Raw genomic sequence first — 26,087 nt, forward strand, 5'->3', positions numbered from 1 at the left:
CATTCATTTGCTAATGAATGGGCTTGTTGTTCTTTGTGAAGAATACAATCAGAATCAGTCTATTAAATAAAGAAATAAGACAATTTTATTATGAGACTGACACTACATTCAACAGGTGGGTTTCTTGAACGGTGCGGCGGCACTTTTAGAACATCAGGTCAAGACGAGAGGAGATAAGAACTTTATGAGGGTTAAGTGAAAAGTGAAAAAAATAAAAAAATCTATTATAAATATATATGATTCAGAGAATGTGCATATATTGTTATGTATTAAACCAGAAGAGGACGGCAAAACAATGATGATATGAAAATGAGAATCTGCACATTTACTCACGTCACATCAGTGCATATCGCACATTAATCGCAGGCTACAAACGTCCACCATTTCTGCTGTCGCCTGATTTATGACCCAAAGCACCAAATTCCCTATTGGCAGATAAATGAAGGCTGTTTACAGTCTCTGACGGCTCAGCTGATTTGGTTTAGTTGTTAGCAACTGTGCTAATCTCAATGACACAAGCTGCTCCTGTCTCAGTGGAAAAATACTGCAGGGAAGTGGCATACCCACGACCTTTGTCAGAGCCAAACACTTTTCTAGACAGACCTCATGGTGCGCACACCAAATCTGACAATAGCCTGTTCACCGAGGAGCCAAAGGAAAGCAAACCTGCCTCGATTCTCACTCTCCTTCTGCTCATGCCATGTTTTTCTAGCGATCCTGCAGTGCACCCAGCTGAGAGGAATACAGATCAGTTTGTTGTTGCTGTAAGCAACTCTTGGGGGAGGGGGCTTTGTGATGGAGGGGTAAGTAGACACTGCTGTTTTATTCCATGTTGCTTGAACGCTCTAATTCGGAGAGGAAAACATTGCATGATTGTGTGCTGCTCTGTAGAACTTTCCATCCCTGATAATCCTGTTAGCTTAAGTTCAACGACTAAATTAACAATGCTGATCACTACAGCCAAAAACTGGTCAGCTGAGTAATTTTCACTTACCGCACAGTCCAGAGCTCTTTCTATTTCTTGTCTTGTTACACACGTGGAGGAGAAAGCAGGAAACTGTTGCTCACTGTTGCGTCTTCTTCTTCTCTTGCGGCTGCTTTTGATCATGTCAAGGGAATTCCTGAAAGGACGCAGCCTTGATGTGCCTGCACCAGATAACAGTTTAGGGAAGAAGACGCAGCTTCTGGACCGGGGCCAGTGGGCAAACAAGTTGGAATTCCTGCTGGCCGTGGCAGGGACCCTGGTTGGTTTGGGAAATCTCTGGAGGTTCCCCTACTTGTGCTATAAAAATGGGGGAGGTAAGAAAGAGCATCTGTCAATCCCGGCTTGATCTCATGTCGAAGATGAAAACAAAGGCTTATGTCAACGTTAAAAAAAAAAAAAAGAAAAAAAAAAGGACTCAGAAGCATTGCGTCTGAAAGGAAGCAGACGTTGAGGCTCAGAGGAGTTCAGTATGTCGTCTGAATCACAGTTTCTGGTGGCTTTTTTCAGGCGCATTTCTGGTTCCTTATGTTCTGTTTCTTCTGGCGTGCGGAATCCCCATGTTCCTCTTGGAGACTGCCATGGGACAGTACACATCGCAAGGATGCATCACATGCTGGAGACACTTCTGCCCTTTGATGGAAGGTTAGTTTGCAATGAGGAAGTCGTATGCGTGAGCATGACTCGCTACTTCCCTAAATTGAAAATCGTGCTAGATAACTCATGTTAGCCACACAAACTGTCTGAACTATTCACCCATACTGAGTTTCAGCATTATCTTTCCGCAAGCTTATCTGAATGCAGACAATGACGGCTCTGTTTCAAGGGCAACGCATCACTAAAGAATCTAAAACAATTCCATGACTCATTACAGTCTTTTAAGAACAAGCTCGCGTTGACTTGCATCATCAAAAGAAAAATGAAAACTCCCTCTTCCTTGTGGGCAAACAAGATCCCATCGCTCAACAAGTACAGATCCTCCTAAAAATGGAAACTAAAATGTGGTTCAAGAACAGAGAGGTTATAAAAAGTTTTTCATCAAGACAGTCCAAACAGAAGACTCCCTTTTCTGTTTCTTTTTTTTCTCCTAATTCCCATGCTCTGTGTTTCCCTTGAGTCCTGATCTCACTGCTTGGTTTCCCCAAAATACACTTCCTGGTGTTCATAAAAAAAACAGCCTGTCACATTGGTCTTCCTTCAGTTGACTTGGTCTATAATAGAAAACTATAATGTACTTTCAAAACCATTTGTTAGCAGCCAGGCTAGATAGAGCAAAGTGTTATTCAAACTTCAATCCCTCCTAAACTTAAAAAAAAAAAGACATGACTAGAAAACACTTCACCAAACCCTGCCTTTTTCATTTATAGTTAAAACAGAATTAAACTGATTCTAATTTGAAGAAGGAAGTTGCATCACTAAACCCTGTGTTTGGTCACACTGACCACAGTTTTAAAGGCCCTTAAGGTGTGATCACACTAGAGCTATCCTGCTTTAGCTAAAAGCCCAGAAAATTTGTTAAGCAGCCCAACAGTGCTGGCAGTGACCAAAAAAGAGTCACAGTGGTTGGATGAGGAGATGCAGAGCTTACTGGAGATCCGGCTTCCAGGCCCAGCTCGACAAGACTCACAGAGATTTGTAAGTTAAGAGGCAGATTTGTGCGCATCGCCAGGGCAAGATGGACTGCGATTCTCTGCCGAACATAGTCAATGACTCCGGTCATCGATGAGGTCTAGAAAAAGTGCCGAAAGAGGAAGAAGAAAAATACAATTGCAACCGCGTTGTTGCGTTTTCTCTCCATCGCGCAATTGTGCAGACACAAATACCAAAAGTCACTCGATGACGTTGCAGCATTCAATGTGGTGAGAATTCTCCGTTCTTCCGCCTGGAAAATCTTACATCAGGTGACAACAACGGGGGGCGTAACTGGGACTTTCCCAGGTCCGAGACCAACTAAAACACAAGTGCAGCAACCTCTCAGAAAAAAAGGTCCTGGTTCTAATCCAGCTCTGCGCTGGTTTTTGTGTCCGAGATTTAGTGACCAATTCTGTTAGTGAGCTCGATATATTGAACCGGCGCGTGTGAGGTTTGCCCCCACCTCGAGCCCAATGTAGCGGGCAATCATTTTTCAACACGCATCTGGGTCAATTGTTGCCCACTTTACTGAAATATACCCACATGAGTACTCTGACAAAGCAAAGAGATGTGTGAGCAGTCTTATCGTCTCCATGATAAACATGCGTTTCAGGTCCTGCCTAAACTGCCTGAAACAAGGGCTTGCAAAAGTGCATTTGAAAGAGTGAAAGTGTTTATTTACAACAAATGATTTCAATGAGTTAATCTCGATAAAAGAGTCAATAATTTGAAGCTGACAAATGTCAGAGCACCGGGTTCATATTAAGACTATTGAGCAGAACGCAGAAGTCAATTTAAGCTAAATCTGATTCATACAATTCTACAATTTCTATGGGGCAAACTTAAACATTAGAATATGTTAACTTTTAAAAGATCAAACTTCCCAAGTTCTGGTCTTTATTCTGATTTTGTTCTATACTGTTCTTGCATCATCCTATGTGATTGTAAAGGGTCTGTAACTTTGGAACCTTTGCACTTGTGCCTACAATAAATCTATATCAAAGAAGTTGCAGAGGGTGTGAGCTCTTCCAGCAGACAAATGTCTTATTATTGTGCAAACGTCTGATAAGACAGTATCTAATCTCACACACAGTCGAGCCTTTATGCGTTGTGATTCAACACCAAATAAAAGACGTGCAATAACAGAGACAATTTTCCTGATAATGGAATTTACAAAGGGCTTGTGTTTCATCCTGATGGGCAGCTTCTTCATGTGCCGCCACCTGTTTCTGCTCTATGGCCGGTTCAAGAGTGATAAAGTCATTTTTCGCTGTGTGTGAACAGCAGTTTTATAAGCCCAGTTATCATCCGGCCGTGCAGCGGCTCAGATTCCGCCCTTTGTGTTTGTGATAAGCCTATAAAAACGAGGTGTCCGTGTGGATCTCATCACCTGCCAACTGGGCCAAAATATTATTGTATAGTACCAGTCTTGATCGGAAAACACATTGTGGAAAGCGTTGTTTGCCACGGTGACGCGTGCTGCTTACGCTCAGACTCCTTGTGTGGCGCAAAGGTCTTGAACTCTAACCTGTAGCAAGACAGTGAACCTCAGTCACGGCTGGGGTCCCAGCTGGCACGGTGGGAGTGCTGAAAGTGCGACTTCACAGCCTGGTCAAGTTCTCACCTTTGCATAATTCTGGGAGAAATGTGAGCAATAGTGGCCAAGGTCATGTGGGGGCGTATATTCCTGTGACAGCAGCTGTTAAGAGACATTCCCTTGTCAGAGAAAAGTACGGAAGTGGCTCTTTTGATGTAGGACACTGCTCCTCCCCCGCCCCTCCCACCCTGGCTTCCCCAGAGTACTGCGAGCAAAACACAATTCCCCAAGAATCCTAACAGGCTCTCCTTTGTGGTTCCTCCGTCGCAACGCCACCTGAAGTGGAGACACACAATCTGATTTTCCTCAAGCCTATGAGCACATCCAGCAGGGATGATGAGAAACTGGATTGTCAGCCTCTGAACCCGTTCATGAATGTATCTGTTTTAGGAAAATAACTTTTGTGGCGGAACAAGAAAGTGTAGGGGAGTTTAAAATTCAAAATGCATTTTAACCATTTAAGTAAATGACAAATAGAAGATTTACATGTTCACCGGCGTCGGAATTGGATTGCCCATGATGTTTAGCTGGAATTGGAAATATACAAATACATTTTGTCAGTGGTGACATTTGTTTCGCCTCGATCCAGTACCGCCTCTATCGCCTGAACATGTAAGGAAAAGTTCAGTCACTGTCTCTGAGTCACTTTAATCCAGCTAAGTCTCCAAAAACTCTTGAGCCCGTGGATTTCCGTGATACACGGTAATTGTTGAGTGGAAACCTCCTGTGCTTTGTTTTGACTTCTTCTTTCTAGTTGATGGCTGAAGGAGATCATTCATCACATTTAGAGGAGGGTATTAATTCAATTATGGTCTGCTGCTGACTGCACCGCAGCTTTCGTCCCCACCGTCAAGATAAATGGACACCAACTGGTGACACCAACTTTGCTTCCTCCTGTATGCTATACGTCAATAATATAGAAAAAACATGCCCCATGACCTTGGTAATCCCTGGCCATATGTCGGGGGTGGGAACCGCTTCTTGTCAGCATTTTGGACACGACTAAAATTAAAGTCATGTCAGGACTACTGTAGCAGAAACTAGACGGAGTGGCAAGAATGATCTTTCCAAACTCAAACGCTGTAATGAAACCAGGAAAGTTTGCAGGGCAATTCATAATAATTACTGTGTCGAGGACTCGCATGCATCCATCACATGTTGGAGCAAAATCCTTCCTAATCTTGGATAATCTGTTTTAGTCTAATGATGACAACAATTGTGAACTCCCCTTTTGTAGAATACAAAACAAATTGTGTGGGATTATATTTCAATACGAGTACCGATGGAACTACAAATTTGCTCCAATGAAACAGACTTATTTTGAAAAACCAGTTTCTTTCTCAGTATGACTGACAGACTTCTGCTTCTATATTCAGTTTGCTCTTGACCCCATCATTGGTCACGGTCTCTGAATGCTCTTGTCTCAACATGAGCTTGACCGCCACACTGCCTGGATAGATTCTAAGCGTGGAATGGAAAATCTGGTTATATTTTTCAGTACTACATCAATAAATATTAATTTATGTACCGGAGAAATGTCTCCCAACCTTAACCTTGTTTTGCATCCCCTTCACCAGACGACGCCCTTCATCTGTGATTAGTCAGCGGCACAGCCTGCTGGTGTTGATGTGGAAAACAGGACTGTGGTCAATAATTGTACATCATTTTATTTGCCTTGGAATGACAGTACTTTTATAAAGAATGCGTTTTCGTGTTTTCTGAAGAAAGTCGGAGGAAGCTACTCTAATGTCTTGTGACCTGACACTATCATCACTGTTGCAAATCCGTGTCTGAGTCAGAAACGCAGGGACAGTTTGTTTGTTTCGTCTTTCACATACTGGGCACCAAACAGCCAAAAATGACCACTGAAACTTGAACACTTTAATACAGATACAAAACAATGTAGGATGCACTTTATGCCCTTGGGTTAGATGGTGATACGTTGTAGTACATCTGAGGCAACCTCAACTAACAAAATCTACAGTGTGTGTCACCAGACAGTAACAAGCAAAACTGAAGCTTGCGGCTTCTACAGCGCCAGCTGCTATTCCATTTTTGCTTTACATTTCTGCTCCCTCCATTTCACTATGAATGTACTCCAGAATGAAAAGAAGCAGAAGCAGCGTCTCTTTTTGTTTTACTGTACGAACCTCACCAGAGTATGAATATTTCCCACCTGAATTTGCTTTCTGTTTCTCCCCCGCTGCCTAACTACAACTGCCCATGTCTCTGCCACTGGAGACAGTTTTCAAACTCAATATACTCCAAAGCTTGGATACAAACACGCCTTTGAATATTGCACCGATGGGAGTTACAGGTGTTGCAGATTTTCTATCTAACAGAAAATAAACAACCAAAATAAATTAAAAAAATATGATCTCACTAGGACACTGAGACCGTTTCCACCATACTGTAATTGAACACTATTCTAATTATTATTGTACTATTTTGTTCATTTTTGCTCAAAGCACTTTCCTAGTTGGTGGCGTCCTCACTGACATTGGCAAAAAAGCTGATTCTGATGAGGTGTTCATGCAGTTTGTCCCAAACTGCAGCCTTTGTCAGGAACTTCCTGTAAGACTGGGGTTTTCCATCAGAACATGTGGGGGTGGACTCCAGGACCTTGTAAAGTTTGGCAGTGTCCTTGCATTAGCAACAACCGTCTTTATTGTTGTTACAACCGCAAAATGTCTCAGCATGTCCCTCCACGACCAACAGAGTGGCTGAAACCTCCCACACCCCCACACCCGGCCACCAAGCCGAAGCTCACGGACGCAGTTCTTTTCTACTGTTTCGCTTTTGAAATAATGAAATGGAACAAGGCATTAGGTCATTATCTGGCAAACACACATCGATGATCATGTACAGAATAAATTGGTCTCAAGGGAACTGAGGTAGAAATGGAAAAGAAAAAAGGATTTCATCTTTTTCCATTATGCTTTTGAAAGTGCACTCACATTTTAATGATATTATGCATTTAGGATAGAGTATTCTGGACTATAACACGCTTTTTAAACACTTAAAGTAAGAGAAAGATTCTGGTTGTTTTGCGCCCTCTGTTATCTTGTTAATCTTATTCTGAAAATCTTCACTCAGTGCAGCGCAGGTGGGTGTATTTTACTTACCATTTAGTGTCTCAAAATGAGATATTTGTTCTGTATGGCAGTGAAAAACATGGCGAAGGAAGCGATTTGCCTGAGATTTTGGATGCAACCACATGCATGGAATTTATGTAGTACAGCTGACAAGGATCCTGTCAGCTATGTTTGATCTTATTATTTAGATGCTGGTGTGTATACAACGGCTTATGGCATTTGTCTCTTCAGGGATTGGCTACGCCACACAGGTTGTGATTGCGTACGCTGCTGTGTCGTACATCGTCATCCAAGCATGGGCCTTCTTCTACCTGTTCTCATCCTTCAGTGCCGAAGTCCCCTGGGCCAGCTGCCGGAACACTTGGAACACCGGTACGTGCCGGTCCATGTTTAATGTTCAACTCTTGTAATACCAACATAAAACAATGTGTTTGCTGATGGTAGTTTTGATAAAGCAGGTTTAGTAACGCATGACAAAGCTGGAAATTTAACTGAACAATATGCCACCACATCAGTCTGGAGAAGCCAGTGCAAGTCAGGAGCTGGCTTACGTCAGGATGTGATAGAAGTCATGGTACACAGTGGACCAAGTAACATGATAAGGCTAATATGTTAACCTCAGCATGGCCAGTCAGTAAAGATATGAGTAGGTGCTACGCTCAACTGGGAAGCCACCAAGATGACTCGTGGATAGAACTTAGGGAAGCAAGTTAAATCCAAGTTTGACTTTAAGATTCTACGTTTCAGCCTGAATCCACCCTCGGCCATTACCTTTGTTTGCCATTGGTTTGTATTTTAATACTCTGTAATGGTTGTTTGTGTGGAAAGTTCACCTCCGAAAAGGAACAAGGCTTGATAACATTTGCAAAAATACAGTTACATAAACAAAACATGTGTCTCCTAATGGCGTTTTCAGCCTTGTCATCCACAAGAGACTCGGGTTAGAACCTTACCAAGTAGAAAGGTGTTAGTCAACATGGGTAACTTATTTTTAACCTTTTTCTAAACTTGTCTGTCACTGGGACCAGGTTGAGACCTCATCGTTTCACTTTTAATTCAGTTGAACATCCAATAACAGTGGATGTTTTCCCAACTCCACTCTGTTTGTTTACCTATTGGAGTGAATATTCATGTAGAATAAAAATTTCTTTCCCAAGAAACGGAGACTCTCCCAGCTGTTTCAAATAATGGCCATCCCAGTGAGAAATGATCCAGTTCCAGTTTTTGGGTGTGGCCCCTCTGGGTATTAGAGTTCAGCAGAAGGTGAAGAGTGGTCAGCTCTGTCTCCCCACTACAAACGTTTACATCTCTCATGTCATGTAGCCATCAGAATCTGAACAAGAGATGACTCATGGAATGTTTTCTTTTGGAACCTAATGTAACTTCTGCTGTTGTCACGTGTCTGTTTTTTTAGATCGTTGTGTTGAGTTTGACAAAACCAATATGTCATCCAACTCGACCGCAGCTGCAAATGCGACCACGCCAGCCACTGAGTTCTGGGAGTAAGTATCAGAAGGAGATGTAAATGATGCATAATTCGACTTGGAGGATGTGAAACTCAGGCTAGAAAGAATGATCAAACAAAAAAGCTTTTAGAGAAATTGAATCCCGCAAGGAACACATTTATTTTAATAAGAGCGCAACCTGTGTAACACTGGTATCAGAAATGCATAGATAGGAGTTGCAGCAACCAAGACCAACAGTCTACAGTCCTCGCCACACCACAAAGTGGACTGAGAACAGCTGTGTTCTCTGTCCACGGCTCTGACACGCTGCCCTGAGGGAGTAATAGGATGTGATGTTTGTTTTCTAATTTCCTGTGCACAGAGAATACCCTCTGATGGTACTGATTTTTGGAACGATAAAATGAGGAAATGAGGTCATACAACCGGTCTGTGAAAAGATGGCATCAATGACCTCCACAGGAAAATTATCTTTTTACGAGCAGACTTACAAAAGCGATACTATATTCTTGAACTTTGTTCAGGGTTGTCTCATAATATTGTAAATACAACGACTTGGAAAAAACTAGTCATAGCCCTTGAACTGTCCTACGTTTTGTGATGTTACAACCACAAGCACATTTTACAGGCATTTGACGTTAAAGACCAACAGAAGCAGCTACTGAAACATCTTTTACTCACTCGCACCTGCAGTTTTTTTGGGCTACACCTTGACCAGCTTTGCACATCTATATTGCAGTCTTTGTCCATTATTCTAAAGATTAAGATTACATTGAGAGTGTTAGCTTTTTAGGCCTTAAAGCAGATTCTGACTTGGATTTAGGTCTGAACATGTTTTGTCCTAAACCATTCCGTTGTTGCTCATTTGAGCAATTGCACCACTCCACCTTCGTCCTCTTGTTTGAGTCCATCATCTGAGTTTTCAGTGGGAACCCAAAACACATGTCGGGCAAGTGTTTCTTAATTGAGCATAAATGCTGTTGCCGCCCTGCTATTTTATAATTAATATGTCTCTTGGCGCCTCAAGTATTGCAACCATTAATTTTAGAGTTCAGTAGAGTACTAAAATTGTTCCTTAAAGAGACTATGGTACAACACAGCCTTTGTAAGTGCAGGTCCTAGAGCCTCCTGCCTGCGCTGAACTCTTTCCTTTAACAGATGACAGATTGTTCTAGCTGGTAAATATTTTCACCACCAATTCTCCACAACTTTATCGCTCACTCATCTGGCTAGTTCCTTGGGCGTCATGGCGGTTTCACAGAAACCTTTTGTTTTATCTTTTAAATTGTAGAGGTCGACATCATGGATCGTTTTTCTTCGATGACGATTCTTTTGTGTGCCTCCCTGTGTTAGTCTTGCTTCCAACAGGGAAAGAAGGTGTCAAACTATCTTTCAGTAGTAAAAAAAAAAAATACTTTGAAGGAGAATATTACCCAACTCTGTAGAACATTCAAATAGGAAGCACTTGACATGTTGTTTAGCCTTAGCTCTAAGAGGTACTAATCTTATCTAACTTTGATGTCACTATTCCAAAAGGTTTTTTCATGGGTGGTACCCTGTGGTTACTTCTTGAGTGGCCTTTGACTTGAATCAGGTTTTATTTCTAACCAACTTCGCTAGTGGTTAATTCCCTTATAAGGCATCACATTTGCTCGGAAAGATCTTTAATATAATCTCCGCCCAACACAGGCAATATAAGCCCTCTGCTACATCGCCCCTTTTTTCACTCAGCGCCTTGAATTGATCATTGTGCGGCTTCGCTTGTACTCAAAGAACTGTAGTTACCTCCAGGTAACTTTTTACAATTTCCCCCAAAAAGCAGTCCTTCATACATAACAATTTCTCCTTGTATGATGGAATGGCTGTATTTGTTGGTCATTGTTGCTAAAAAGGCCCAGTCATGACACAGAGCTGCAACGTTGATAAATAAATCACAATGATTGTTGGGGAGTCATGTAAGTTTTATTTCAATGGGGTGCCACATTCATTTGTACCATGTTCACTAAATTATTAAACTGGATGAAGCATTTATTTTGCCACCTCTATTAATGTTTGTGCGAACAGGATGAATCAGGGGACGTGGAGATCGATAAGCGAGATTGCTGCAGCGGTGACATAACAACTGTTAGGTATTAATGCATGGTTATATAATGGTGTGGATCAAACAGAGCAAACCCCTTTTTTCAGGAGGCTTTTGCAGAACTAAATATCGATGACTGCGTAGTCAGAGTGAAATGGTTAGAGTAGTTACTTACGGTGGTCAAGCTGTTAAAAATATTTCAGTGGGGACGGTCAATATTCTCACAGTTAATGATACAGTTTGATATTTCAAGCTAGCTCATGGTACAATGCATTGATCTTAAAAATCTATTCCGGACTCAAAACCTTTTGCCTCACGACAATGTTCTTCTGACTGGGCCACTGCAGAGCGATGCGCATTCGAGCTTATTGACTATTTCAGGGACGAACTGACCCATCACAGTAGTAGTAGCGATAGATGCCCTTTCCTTCCTCAGGGCTATTGTCATTACTGAATCACGATCCAAGATGACGTTGAGTAGATGTTGCTGCGGCTGGCTGTGTGTGCTTATCTTAGGATACACCAAAGAACACCCTCAATTGTGATTAAAAAAAGTCATCAAAACCCATGAAAACAGAAATCTAGATGCTCAATCATATCAGAAAATCACAGATACATTATCATAGTAATAATATAATACAATGGCGAATGAGACAGTCGGATGAATGCCATCGGGCTTCCTTAAACCCGAGTCAAACCACACGAGAAAAGGATTTCACATTCAACAACCCGATGAGAATAATGTTTGACAAAAGCCGACAAACTTTAACCCAAAAACAAGCAGTTTTTAAACATAAAGGAAGCAATAAAAAGTGACAAGCATAAACACGATCATAAAAGGGCTTCCTCCTCAAAGGGCTGCTCGGTCATTGATAGTGCTATAAACCATGTGACGCTTGTGGGTCGGTGGAAGAGGAGCTGTGGGGCTGCTTGAGGGGGGAACCTTTCCCACCTGGTGGTTTGGCAGGGGCGTGGTCAGTTGCAGGAAAGAGCAGGGGTCTGAAAGGGGTCACAGACGGGGCAAGTTTTTGTTCAAACCAAACAAGCACACGCAGTTTAACCAATCAGGTGCAGCTGAAACAAACCGCACCAGACTCACTGCTCAGGTGGCTTCAGACACCTGCTGGGTGAAAAGGTGACTGGTTGCAACCAAACCCTGCACCCACTCTGGTCCTTTGGGGACCGGTTTGAGACCCCTGTTCAGCTAAACAAAGGTCTGATCATTGTGAATATAGAGGAGAGATTGTCACGGAGCTCTGTATAAAAATGAAATCAATTCTGTTGACCTTTCATGACTGTGTCACATTGTTCTGCATTGACTCAAGCACAGATGTGGTCAGAGTCACGTGACCTGCCTGTGCTTCCTTTCATGGTTGTAGTTTCAGAGAACGCCGACTACAATTTGTACTGCTAAGTTTCACGTTTCCTCTGTCACACTGTGAACACTGTAGGAAGTTAACAAAGAGCACGGAAATTACCCTCTTCTTTACAGACAGTGTATTATACTGTATAGTTATGCTCCGTCACTCACAACAAAGATCTGCTGTGGTTTCCGTATTGGACTTAAATATTGGACTTGGACTTCAATAAAAAAAGCAGTTGTATAGAATCTAAATATTCAAATATTGCACCATATAATAAGTTAAGTTAATTTTCATTTAATCAATTGCATGAATGCATTGATGAATAATAATAATAACCAGACTGTCGTGTGGAAATAAAGACAAAAGCACTAAAGTTCAAACCAAATCGTAGGCAAACAACCTTCAATATATTGCTCAAACTCAGCATCACGCTGTTGCAATTTGTTCATTTCCTCCTCATCTCTCACCACATCTACAGCCCTGCTGTCTGTGGTGGAGGTTTTAGAGTTTGCAGGCGCTGTCATATCCTCCAGTGGCCCAGACAAGATTAGGGTGGCAGGCTTTGCAGTCATCACATTTGGGCTTCATGGAAATCAACCAACCTCAGGCAAATGCGGGAGGTAGTACAGGTTGCGCCCTCGCTCTGTACTCGCCTTATGTTTGGAAACACAACTTGTGCAGTCAAACTTTGCCCAAACTGAGCTCATCGTCTTGTCAAAAAAAAAAACAAAACACAATCACAGCCACTCTCTTACACTCTTGATTTATATATGATAATAATCGACAACAATGTGCTGCTGTGTTCAAACTAACTACCATCATCTCTGGTACAATAATGAGATGTTTGTCTTTCCAGGAGAAGAGTTTTGGGAATATCCGGAGGGATTGAGGAGATTGGTAGCCTCAGGTGGGAGTTGGCCTTGTGCCTATTACTGGCCTGGATCCTCTGCTACTTCTGTGTGTGGAAAGGAGTCAGATCCACTGGAAAGGTAAACCTCATACACTCTTTCATTGAAACATTCTTCTGGCTTTCCCAGGGTCTGGAACGGGATGCTCTTCTTCATTTTTCCATTACATTGGGCTATATTTTAATTTTTCCAAAGAGCCAGATAAGCAACTGTATTGGTGGGCAGCTGAGCTCAGTCTATTGTATTCCACGAGTATTACACTTTTCATTTTCTCAGTTATACTGTGCGGTTGTGAGCCGCAGTTATGTTTAAACACGTGACAAGTTGTTTCAAAATATACATTATTTAAATTTAAAAAAAAAATCACAGAAAAGAACAGAAGAAAAGTTGTGGTAATAAAGCTCAATGGAAATCTTTTTAAATTAAGATTATTTAATATAAAAGAATACAAATGAGACCCTGCTGCATGTATTAGTCAATCTGTCAACGAGGATGACCTTGAAAGATGTAGTTAAATCAATAAGAACAAAATGGTCTGTAAATAAAAGGAGGGAGGAAATAAACTGAATATTCATTGCTAGGAATAAATCATAAAAACAAGCCAATCATTGAAATTAAAATAATAAAATAAACTTAAAAAGTCTCTCCAGAAACCTTTCAGAGTTTCGCATGGACCCCACGAAGCAACGAAAGATGAAGAAACATATATATATATATAGAACTGTATGTGATCTTCAACTTCACCAAGAGGGGGCGTCCTGAGAAGCTCTCTCGAGTGACTCGCACCACTTTGGGTTGAAGGAGTTCAACTTCGAAGCTCCGGCAGGTGGCGGGTCTCTTCATTTTATCCCGTAGGAAGACGACGAGGAAACGCTTCATTTGTTTGTGCGGCTGATCCTGTGCCGTCTTGTCCCAAACTTAGCGACAAAGCAAACTAAATATCCCACTAAAAGAACTGAAGCAACAGTTTTTTTTTTCTGCTGAACTCTGATCTTTTCTGAATGAGCTCGGCAGTGGAAGTCTTTTGATATCCACTGTTTGGTACTGTACCTTCTTTAGATTGTCACTCAGTCTCAGTTTATTGCTGATCAGGCACGGCTTCATATGATGCAGCATGTGTGACATCCTTTTTCCTGCTGCCCTCTTTTATGCTCACAAACACACACACACACATGCTCACACAGTCTATGTTCTTATGTTTTGTGGGGACATTTTCATTGCCATAACCCTTTCCCCACAAAAAAATTATATATATGTATATATATATATATATATATATATATATATATATATATATATATATATATATATATATATATATATATATATATATATATAAATATATATATATATATATATATATATATATATAGAGAGAGAGAGAGAGAGAGAGAGAGAGAGAGAGAGAGGACAAATCTATGAGGACAAACATTTGCCCCCACAAGAATTTTAATACATGTACACAACACTCCCTCAACACGGAGATGTGAGCAATTATAAACGGCTTTTGTTCGCACCTGGCCAATTTCCATATCGCCACTGACAAATCGCCAACATTTCCATAACCAGAAGCCCACGGCAAGGTCATTGAGTTACAAGACTCTTACTTACGTATCACTCAAAAACATCCTCCGGAGAAAATGACTAAGTGGTGAAATAGCCAAACACAAGAAAGTGGCGATGTATTCATGCTGCAGCATGGTGTTGTGGTGCCACACTGCTGCTCAGGTAACTGCAGGAATAGGAGGAGGCCGGTTGCTCCTCTGCAACAAGCACCAACTGTGGCTTGTCTGCGGCATCAGGACGCGTAAATAAGACTTTTCTTTTCATGATTCTCCTCCTGGTCCACTCCTGTATGTCCATCCTGCAGGTGACCAGACAGGAGGTTCAATTGTTGAGGCTGTTTCCGGAGTATCACAGCTGGAGTGTGAGCGCTAACTAAACAGTCTCTGACTCCTGCACAATACCACACGCTTCTGTTTGGATCGTGATTCAGTAATGACAAAAGCCCTGAGTAAACACATTTGAATGCTCTGGATTAGAGTCCAAATCATGTTTTTACGTTATTACCATTGTTCATTGTTGAATAAACAAGTGGCTAAGGAGGAGCCGCCTCCTGTCTGCATTCTTGTGAATAACACTTATGGATTGTTTAATATTTTTGATTTGACTGAAGCAGTAAGACGCGATTTGTTGCATTTCATTAGCCGATGCTTCATGTTTGAAAAAAACGTTTCTGTGTAGATACTATCAACCAAATGGTGCATCAAAGTGATTTAGTCATGAAAATATTAAACCTTTGGAAAGGTATGGCTCTTTTAACCTAACTTTTCCGATAATTTTGCATACCTGACTTGAAGTGTGTGAGTGTGTGACCAGAGCATGATGAGGAACTTTGTCTCACTTCACCAGGTAGTTTACTTTACAGCCACTTTCCCCTACGTTATGCTGGTGGTTCTGTTGGCTCGAGGACTCACTTTGCCCGGAGCTATAGACGGCATACGTTTCTACCTCTATCCTGATCCGACAAGGTTGGTGGATCCTCAAGTAAGTAATGAAACGCTAAGACGTACATCCAGAAGAGCTACCAGCTCAGCCAAGGCCAAAATCCTGCCAAGACTCGAGTTTCGACTTCTAGTCGGCTTATGTTTGGAGATGGTCTCGTAGCAAAAAAATGTTTCTGCTCCGTCTCGACTCAGGTTTGGATGGATGCTGGTGCACAAGTGCTCTTCTCTTTTGGGATTTGCCAGGGCTCGCTGACCGCTCTGGGAAGCTACAATCAGTTCAACAACAACTGCTACAAGTAAGTATCAAACCTGTTTTCTCTCTCTCTCACTTGAAAGCTTTGTCTTTTGTGTTGCAAATAGCTGTACTATGTTATTGGACCTGCACCATTAATAATTGACATCATAGTTGAGATGAAGAAGACAGTTACAGTAGAAGTGCTAGGGCCTTTTCACTGGCTGTGACTAGGACGGACAAGATCAGAAACAAATAGAAGTTTGGACTTAGAGACGAGATGATGCAAAATGTCGATCCAACAAGGTTCAAGGATGCGGTAAATGAGGTGGAAAAGTGTGAGCAAGTAAAGGTAGTCCCTGATATTTCTTACAGAAAATAACAGTAATATGAAAAAAAACAAACATAATAAATTAGAATGAAACATACAGGAGGTAAAAAAAATAAAATCCAGAAACAAAATCAATCAAAAAAAACTGGAGGGCTGATTAGAATAAATTTGAATCAATTTATAAACAAACAGAAATGCTATTAAAACTCAGCAACAATGTAAACTAGGCCTCTGAGATTCAGCTTAAATTTCATCTCACTTATGTCAAATGCCATTACTTGTAACCAATGCATTCTAAAACCTCTAGTTCAGTGGATTTTATTGTGAAGTCCTACCTCTAATAGAAATATTTCAAGTTGCCCACAATTGTATTATGAAAAACAGCTCTCATTTTTTTTTACTTCTTATTCTGAGTCAACAAATATGAGTTACCTTTCTCATCAAATATTCATCAACTATAGAACTTATGTTTGAGACAGTTCTCCAAAACCAAAAATGATCTTGTTTGCTCAAAAAATGTTTATCTTCTTCTGATGGCTCATTCAATTCCCCTGAATAATTCCATTTAATTTCCATAAAGAATTAACGAATATTCTTCCTCCTCTTATCTTAGTCACATTGAAATAGAATTCTAGATGAGCATCATCCTCTGTCATCTATAGAGATTTCTTTCTTGTATAAATATTGTGTCAAAATGTGAAGTGTGCGACACCGTTCCTGACAAACACCACGACAGCCTGCAGCTCAGCTCTAGAAACCTCAGGTGTGAATGGGCAGTAGATCTGCGAGCTGACTGGTCTAACTGAGGGTCGACCACAGACTAATTGAGGCTGAGGGAGAGAAGAAGTCTGCAGGGAGAAGCGCTGCTCCTCCTGGGGGATTGTAATCGTGTCTGTGTTGTGGATTAGCATCACATCAATTTTCCATGAAGTTCAAGCAAAACACACATTCATGATCTTGTTTTGTCTCATCAGGGACACCTTTGTTCTCTGTTTGGTAAATGGAGGATCAAGTTTCGTGGCAGGATTCGCCATCTTCTCAGTTCTGGGCTTCATGTCATACGAACAAGGGCTGCCCATATCCGAGGTCGCTGCCTCCGGTGAGATCTGCTGTCCACCCCGTCTGAACCATTACTGACACAAGGCCACACAATCCAAACCTATAGATACAAGAAAAGGGCTTGACTTTGTTGTGCTCTGAAATGTGTTATTATCATGGCACAACTGTCTCAGTACACTGCACCAGCTGCGGGCAAACTGTTCTACCAAGGGAAACTTCTTTCGACTGTCACTCTGGGGTAACGCAGTTCAAATGTTCTGTCGTTAGAGGGCAGCATATTTCACTGACAACCACTAAACCACAGCAATACAGCAAAAGAAAGGCCATCAAATGAAATCTTTCCAGAGTGCCAAAACAGTTCTTTTCATTTGAGTGTATTGCTTGCACAATTTTGGGTGTATAGCAACTCAGGGGTTAAAGGTTTGATCGAACACTATTGAATGCTAACAGATGGTTGTTTTTATTTATTCATTTTTAATTCCTATCTTTAACCCTCTGGCTCATGTGTGTTTGCAGGACCTGGCTTGGCTTTCATCGCATACCCCCGTGCAGTGGCCATGATGCCTCTGCCTCAGTTGTGGGCCATCTGCTTCTTCATCATGGTCATCTTGCTGGGAGCAGACACACAAGTATACATCAGTCCTAATGCTACAACCATACAATCGATTGATGCCTAACCTGTGTGTGTTTTCTATCAAGTTTGTGAGTCTGGAGTGTCTGATGACCTCAGTGACGGACATGTTCCCCACCGTCTTCAGGAGAGCGTATCGCCGAGAGCTGTTGCTGCTCTGCTTGTGCACTGTGTGTTTCCTGCTCGGACTTCTGCTCGTAACTGAGGTGAAAAGACTTTCTTTATTCATAAAGAAAATACAAACCCTCCCTCCATCATGTTAGCAGTCAGGCCAGTATGGTGACGGCCATCATTTTCTTGACAAATGTACCTCACATAGGGTCTTAAGCAGCAGTTAGCAGTTTAAAAAGTAGTCCACTGTCATGGGACACAAGTTCAATATACAAGTAGTGGACTTCTAACGTCAGAAGTCCCAAGCTGGAACTGAGGTTTGTGTTGCTTAATATCTTTGTTGGAGCTGCCTGTCTATCCTCAGACAGACAGTTGACTTGGTTTCAGTTTACCAGGACGGGACAGACGAAGGTTTCACCATATTTCTTATGAATAGAGTCTGAAATTTGATTCTATGATGAACATGGTGCCAATAGATCGCCAGTCAATTCAGCTAATTGCTTGCATTGAGACATGGTATCCAGTGGAACCTAGTGTTGTAGTGGAGAACACTAGTTGAGAGTGAGGCAAGAGCATCCACCGACCAAGTCTGAGCAAACTCAACACTGAAGCACAGTCTATTAGTCATATCAGATTTCTTACTGTAAAATAAACCATTTTTTTTCGAAATAAATCCATAATTGAAATACATAGAATCAAGTTCTGTATTTACTTTGGTCTCAGTCGGATTCTTGGTTTCACCCCCCTGATTGGTCTTGATCTTGACTTGGGATGGGGAAGACTTGGTCCTAGAATTGGTCTCTTTATGCACTGGTCTCTCCTTTGACTTGGTCTCAGGCTTGGTGGTCTCCAACACAACACTAGAGGAAGCAGACAGAACCTTGGTGGATGATTTGGCCATGAGGAAGCATGTAAAGGAAAAGAAAATGAACCTAAAATAGAGCCTTGTGGTACACCACATGTAATTTTGACGGTAGATTATTGGACAGATATTTTCAAAAGCAAGGTTTTGGCATAAAATCTGGCAGTTGTTTCGCACATCATGGCTTCAACTCTTTTGTGCCACGATTTCTATAGCACTCAGTAGTATATGAGAAAGAGCTGTCCCAGGTTTCCAGTGCCCTCTGAGGGGCACACGCTGTTTCACTTCTGTGGGATGAACGCGTGTGGCAGGCGAGGACAATCTGCTTTTGCGTTCTTTAATAAGCCGGCTTGGATCAAGACATAATGTCTCTGTGTCCTGCGGCTCAGACGACAGTAGGGTTCGGCTGCTCGGACAGATGACAGCAGAAGTGGCTGGCTGTCACTTTATTTGGAGAGTAAGGCTTCTAAAGCCAGATTAGGTCCCGATGACTACGTGCAGTAACAAACTTTTTTTTATATGAGGTTTAAGACAGTTGAATTTCCAATTCCACAGTCCATTTCGTTGTTCAAAAGTGATCCGTAATTGGTATTCCTCATGCGTAAACCATGCTTTTGTTGGGTCCTGTGCTTCATCTCTCAGGGGGGATTGTACTTCCTTCAACTGTTCGACCACTACGTCTGCAGCGGCAACAATCTTCTTCTTCTCTCTGTGTGCCAGTCCATTGCCATCGGATGGATATATGGTGAGTTAAATATATTTACATTTTACATATTTTACATTTGCATTTTGCTTACCCTATTTACAGAATAAACAATTGACTACTGTTTCATCAATGCAGTTGTAAATAAAGAACAAGACACTTCTTTATTTACAGACTAGATTGTGGTTCAAGTAGGATGTACTGCAACAAAAACATTTTTCTCATGCAGTAACTCCTTCAGTTTGTGCCCTGGTTGTGGATTACTCTTCCACTCACGTGCAGCCGCTGCGCCGCACTTTTCTGGATTAAACTCAACTGAAACTGTTCCAAGAACTCAATGGCACTAAGAAGAACCCTTTATTCACTCATCCATTCATGCTTGCTTTGTTTTGACCGCGACCGATGGAGGACCTCAAGAGGAAGCTAAAATAGTCTGAGAAAAATGGCTTGTCTCAGTAGGGCAATTATGTAAATTAGCTGGTTAGTTTAAAACAAAAAAAAAGCTTACAAATGCCATTAGATCGTGAATGGAATGCCCACTTCATCTACAAAAAGGAGTCTTTGACCCTGGCACAAAGGCCGCTCAGTCCAGAGCTGAAGGGGTGACGGGATTCCTCTCGTCTACGGCAAAAATGCTGACAAAAACCATATTTCTTCAGTAGGGAACTATGACATGGCATCAGCGACACACACCTGCCTGTGCTTAATGTTTTCATGAACGCAAACCTCCTTGTTCTGAACTATAAAATGAGGCCAAAGCTACAATCACCGCGTCGCATTAGTAGATGGCCCTGGAACGATGGCCAGACTCCACCCCTTTTGTTTGTCATTGAACTCAGCTCTCTCTCAGTTTTTCTTGTTCTATAAATCTAAGGATTTATTATGATAGAGACAATCTGAAGAACAAGCGTTTCGGTCCCTAAAACAGGTGCTGACCGCCTCTATGACAACATAGAGGACATGATCGGGTATCGTCCGTGGCCTCTGATGAAGATCTGTTGGCTCTACATCACTCCATCTGTCTGTCTGGTGAGTAAAATACTGTCAATTGTCACACCTGTATCACTAAACCAAACCACATTAACCTGAAAATAATCACACCAAATAGAGTATTCAGTGATGATGAGAGAAAAAAACATGACATGACTTCAACCCGCCAGGTTCGCTGCACTGAAAAGAGGCTTTGAACTTTCCGTTTTAGTGTACTTTAATGTAATTTAAAGTATATTGTAATATGATCATTTAGAGTCCCAGACTTCCTTTTCTTCAGGAAAGGCATTCCCCAGTCAGGCAAAGACGTAATCTGTCCCGCACGTACTGGGTCTGCCCCAGACCTCCACCCAGTTCCTGGATCAGCTCACAAGTGGGGCTTTCAAGAAGCATCCTGGCAAGATGGTGGCCTGAGCCACCTCAAATGCCTTCCCTGTGTTCTGGAAATCGTATCTCTGGGAGAGTCCAGCCACCCTGTGGGCAAAAAACATTTTAACTGTTGATAAATTATCTCATCTTCCAGTGAAATAACATTCTCCTGCAGCACCTGAGGAGTCAGAAACTTCAACTCGGCTGGAAACATGAGACCATATGTGAAAAACACAATATGTATATACATTAGCTATTATACAGTCTATGCTGCAACTGTCATATTGGGAAGAAGCTGGGTATTTTACTGTGCATTCCATGAAGGCCCCAGAACCACCAACTTTAGCCTGCTTTTGCTTGTCTTCCTCCTTTCACTGTCGTTGTGGATGCAGTGTGAGTGGTTGTTTACACAGTCATATGAATGTGTTTTGGACAAATGGATTAAAGGTCACTCAGCAGCACTCTGTGTGCCGAGTCCCCTGATCTGTTTGCCTCAGCAACCTGCTGCTTCCTCCGTATGGGCGACACATGAGCCGGACCACCGTGTGAAAAGATCTTATCCACATGAGCATCAGCTTCTCAAATACAGAAATATATATCTTGCTGTCACCTACTTTACACCTGCAACTTTCCTTTGTCTTCAGGCAAATTCTTATTGGTTGAGTGACACCAGGAGTGATGTTTTCCTGTATTTATTTTGGACAGGCAATTCTTGTTTGTAACTACTAAAATATTCACTCCAGTCAAACAAAATAGCTTTATTGTTCACCCCTATGCAACATTCACAGAGGCTGGGATTTATGACAGTGAAAGTTGATTGTCTGTTTTCTTGACAGGGAACCTTCATCTTCTCTGTGGCCAGATACAAGCCACTCAAATTCAACAAAACCTACGTGTACCCAACCTGGGCCTACGCCTTGGGCTGGTCCCTGGGGCTCTTCTGTGTGTTACTGGTCCCCTTGTGGATCATTTTCAAAGTGTCACATATGAAAGGCACAATATGGCAGGTACGTGTTGACTGTTTGTCTTGGCTAAAAGGCAGTTTTAAGATCACGATGCAAATAAATCATCATCAAAAACTTGATAAATGCTTCACAAACTTTTGTGGCCATAAAGCCTTCAGTTAATGCAGCAAATGTGCTAGTGCCACTGTAAATCATTGTATTACCTGCTGAGATTGTTTGGTAAGTTGCAGCGCCAAGGTGTGGTCGATTACTACTCAGCGTGTCACGCCAAGTGAGAGATACAGCGAGCTGAACACCCGAGGCTTGTTGGTGATGACGGTTGACAGTTGCAAGAGGCCCGTACCAGAAAATGTGGCAGCTAAAGTGATTCGATCAACTTTTTCCACCTCGTGTTGGACACGTGTTGAGCGCACAGCAGGTGCACGGAACTAAGCAGTTTGTCCGTCTAACTTGCCACAGGGTTTGAGTCAAACTGCCAAAGTATTAAAAACACTGTTCTCCAGCTAATTGTGTATTGAGGATTTATTGTAGAACATCGACGTTCATGAATCATGTTGCACTACATCCAAGTATTGGGAAACTTTTAATGTGCTGAATTGCAATGTGACTAAATAATCCCAGTGTACTTATTTTCATCTGGTATCCAGAGTTTGTGCTCTTGATGTTTGATGTAAACTCTGGTCAAGTCAGCTGAATCTAATCCGCTTTTCAATAAGTCACATACATTCCATTCCGTTGGTTTCTCCATCTGTTTATGATCAACTCTCAGACACATTTCAGCCAGCGCCACTGTTTTTCCCTTCAGTGGAACACTGTTATTCAAGGGTCAAACAAGTTCTCAGTTCATTATATGTTAACCTTTAAAACCTTTACTGTACTGTGCCTGAGCTTCGTTCAGCAAAGCACCGTGTGTCTGTCAGGAGGACAAATCTTTTGGAAAATCAATAATCTAAGAAAAAAAAGTCATGCACTTCAGTGTCTAAATAAAACACCTGGGGTCACATTGGAAGCTATGCACATTGAGAAAGACCTTTCACCTGAATTCTGCTTCATTGTGTGGCTTATTAAAATGAATTTCTAAATGTACACTCATCATAACATTTTAGTAATGCTCGCACGCTGGTGATTCTCAAATATATCGGAATTTTTTTAGTGACAATATTAAATGCTGATGAACCAATGAACCAATGTTGATGCTAGCATATATATATATATATATCGGCACAGGAATAACACCATCTATGCGATCAATGGTGGTCCTGGGCTGCAAAACGTAAGTAGTAGAGAGTAGTTGGATATTGGTTATTTAATGAACAATACTTTTTATAAATATACAAATACAACTGCCACTTACACCAAGTGTCTGTGGGAAACCGTGATGTGCATTTTTGTTATTATTTATTTTAAAATGAACACATCTCAATCACGATATGAATCGAACCGTCACCCAAGTATCAGGGAAATATAGAACTGGGCCAAATGCATATTGTTGCTAGCTAAGCTCTCACACCATGTTTGTTACTCTGATTGGTTGTCTTCTAATATCTAACTGTCTCAACAGAACATCAAGCAGCTCTGTCAGCCTGAACTCCACCCGCCCAACACTGCAAAGCAGCCTGAGCAATACCCACTGAACCCTGACAACAACCTTCCTGTTGCTGCCAACGATTACAAGGGACTCGGTGTGGGCGAGATGGAGAATCAAGTGTGAGAAGATCAATGCGACCGTGTATTTCCGTGTAGTCTGGTGTGGCGTTAGATAGCAGTTTTACAAATATGCATCTTTGAAGAAGAGTACAAAGCAATATCTGTTTAGAAGCTTCCAGCTCAGAGTGATTCAGATCAACATTCAGCAAAGCACAATGTGCCACCGCCAGATGCCTATTTTATACTGAGGAACACGAAAATGTTTAACCGTTTTTCCTATGTCAGAGTGGCCTCAGCTCTGACTTCCTGAGCTGCCTATGTTTAATATTTAATCCTATTTAATCTTCTACAATGCACTTCTTTTTTGAATCGACAGCGGAGAATTGAAAATGGATGTTTGTCGGGAGACGCAGCTAATGCATTATTATACGACAAAAACCTTGCTGTTAAGTGCTAATTCTGGTTATTTTAATGGAACACACACTCACATTGTCATGACGTTTTTTCACAATTAATCATCAAAACAAAAAGGGGTGGTCTCTCGTGCAGTTAATGGTCGGGTCAGAAGTTTACAGGACTAACTACAAGCCCATTTAATAAGTTACAGGCTGGGTAAACTTCTCATTACTGTTATTATTATTACTATTTATTTTTTTACAAAGAGCATGCATGTGTTGCTTTATGCTGAAAACCATTATCACTTTCTACCAATGGCAGGACCTCTAGTGCGGATGGAGGGATCAATGAAGCATTTTTACCAGACAATATTTTCTTTAGTGCGGCGCAAAACAAAAGTCCACTTAACAGTCTAGTCTGGAATTGTGGGATAATGTTGGTCACCTCCTCTGGGGAGGACCTGCTCTTGGAACCAGACATTAGAATTCTAGATTTTACCTTCACTTGGAAGGGCACAGCCAAACATTCAAGGATGCATTATTCCGGGTGGTCAGTCTGGTTTTGAGGACACTTCACTCAGGGCCAGACGGCTGGGTATTCATGGATTTGGGACGAGTCAAGACAACAACAGCAACCTTGGGGTCGTTCCACTCTACTTGAATACCAAACGATCAATAATATTAAAATGATTTTACTGTGCTTTCATTAAAACATGAGCAATGATACTAGATATTGTTGATTATATTATTTTAACTTGAATATTCTTCCAGATTTTTATATGTAGAATAAAGTCGTAGTCAAGGGACCTTCATCAGCACTAGAAGCTATTTGGGTTTGGAAGTCTGACTTAGGGGTCAAAATATTCACCAAAAAACAATATTAAAGCACTCAAACATTGAAACAGACACACATTTTCTGGTTTTTTTTTTTGTTTTGTTATGGATCCATAGTTACAGGCCAAACATAGTCTATTAGTGGAATCTGAAACAACTGAACCTTTGTGACGTATGCTCCAGTCATGAATGCAACTTGACACATACGAACTTGAGAGCAGTTGTGGATGTTGTAATTTAAGCGAAAGAAAACCACAGTTCTGTTTCGACCTCACACAAAAAAGGCTTCAGCTGAACAGCACTGTAAAAGCCCTTATTTCAGAACGCTGACCGGGAAACCACCCTTTCACCGACACATTAAACCTGCATGCTTAGAAAGTGGACGCCGATAGATTGTGATGCACTGAATGTATCTCTGCTGCGGGCCCTTCGACCTGCAAGACAATCACCTTCATTCAAGAACATAAGGGTGAAGCTAAAGCTATTAGCTCTTGGTATAAATTATCTTAGTTGTCTCGACTGCCACGTCCGAATAAACTGTTGATCTTTGTTGGAATAAAAAAAATGTTTTTACAAGTTTCACTTCCATTTCTTTTACTGGTGTTTGCCTTCAAGGGTTTTCTGCCAAAGCGTGGAAACAGCACCAGCATTTGGAAAGACTCACTGGCATCCTGTCAAGCATGTCTGTCATCGAACACTTGTGATTTTGCTCTTGTACGTGTGAATGACACTGTCGCTGTCTTAAAAAGTACAAGGATTGTTTTCAATCATCCTGCATGACATCTTGGGTTCTAGTCGATTATTCTTCTTGAATGGCCCCATTCTCCGCCACACTTCACGGGATGGGGCTGAGTTCCAATGGTAAGTGTGTGACTTTATATTTAGTCCTGCACTGATCTCAGAAACATCCTAAGTCATGGAAGCACCAGAGTTTCTCTTCATACACATCACAAGCAATAGGATGGGAAGTAGGAGCTGCAGTCATCGGCCTGAAATGTTTTGAACTGAACCTCCCCAACACCATGACTACAACAGCTCGGCTGTCTCATCTCAAACCAACTCAAACCAACTGTGGTCTTTAAACGCAATAGATCGGGGTTTGGCTGTCAAATAGCCAACCCCCTTAATTATTTCTGTTTTATGTATTATCTGAGTTTGAATGATCTTTTATTTTGAAAAAAAAACTTGAATTCGCGAAAAAGGCCAGATTCTCACAAGCTTGCAAAATGAGTCAGAAACCGTATGGAAAGTTTCTTTGCAAAGAGCAAAAGGCTCCGTGAAAAGACAGGAGAAGAGCCCGCAATTTCCAAGAAGAAGAAAGTTTTAACAG

At 41.6% G+C, this 26,087-nt stretch overlaps 1 protein-coding gene across 1 annotated transcript; it reads left to right on the forward strand.

Annotated features, from left to right (window-relative positions):
- The first annotated feature begins 506 nt into the window (after positions 1-506).
- LOC128760243 (sodium- and chloride-dependent GABA transporter 2-like) lies at positions 507-25,333 on the forward strand. The gene is made up of 15 exons (XM_053867437.1): positions 507-803; positions 1,115-1,299; positions 1,493-1,627; positions 7,538-7,678; positions 8,721-8,808; positions 13,070-13,202; positions 15,534-15,668; positions 15,821-15,924; positions 17,166-17,290; positions 17,767-17,879; positions 17,950-18,087; positions 19,497-19,599; positions 20,486-20,586; positions 21,753-21,923; positions 23,443-25,333. The coding sequence occupies exons 1-15, from the start codon at positions 796-798 to the stop codon at positions 23,590-23,592; spliced, it is 1,830 nt and encodes a 609-aa protein (XP_053723412.1). The 5' UTR covers positions 507-795; the 3' UTR covers positions 23,593-25,333.
- The last annotated feature ends 754 nt before the right edge of the window (positions 25,334-26,087 follow it).

The sequence above is a fragment of the Synchiropus splendidus genome, chromosome 6 (assembly GCF_027744825.2).
Source record: "Synchiropus splendidus isolate RoL2022-P1 chromosome 6, RoL_Sspl_1.0, whole genome shotgun sequence".
Classification (NCBI taxonomy): Eukaryota; Metazoa; Chordata; class Actinopteri; order Syngnathiformes; family Callionymidae; genus Synchiropus; species Synchiropus splendidus.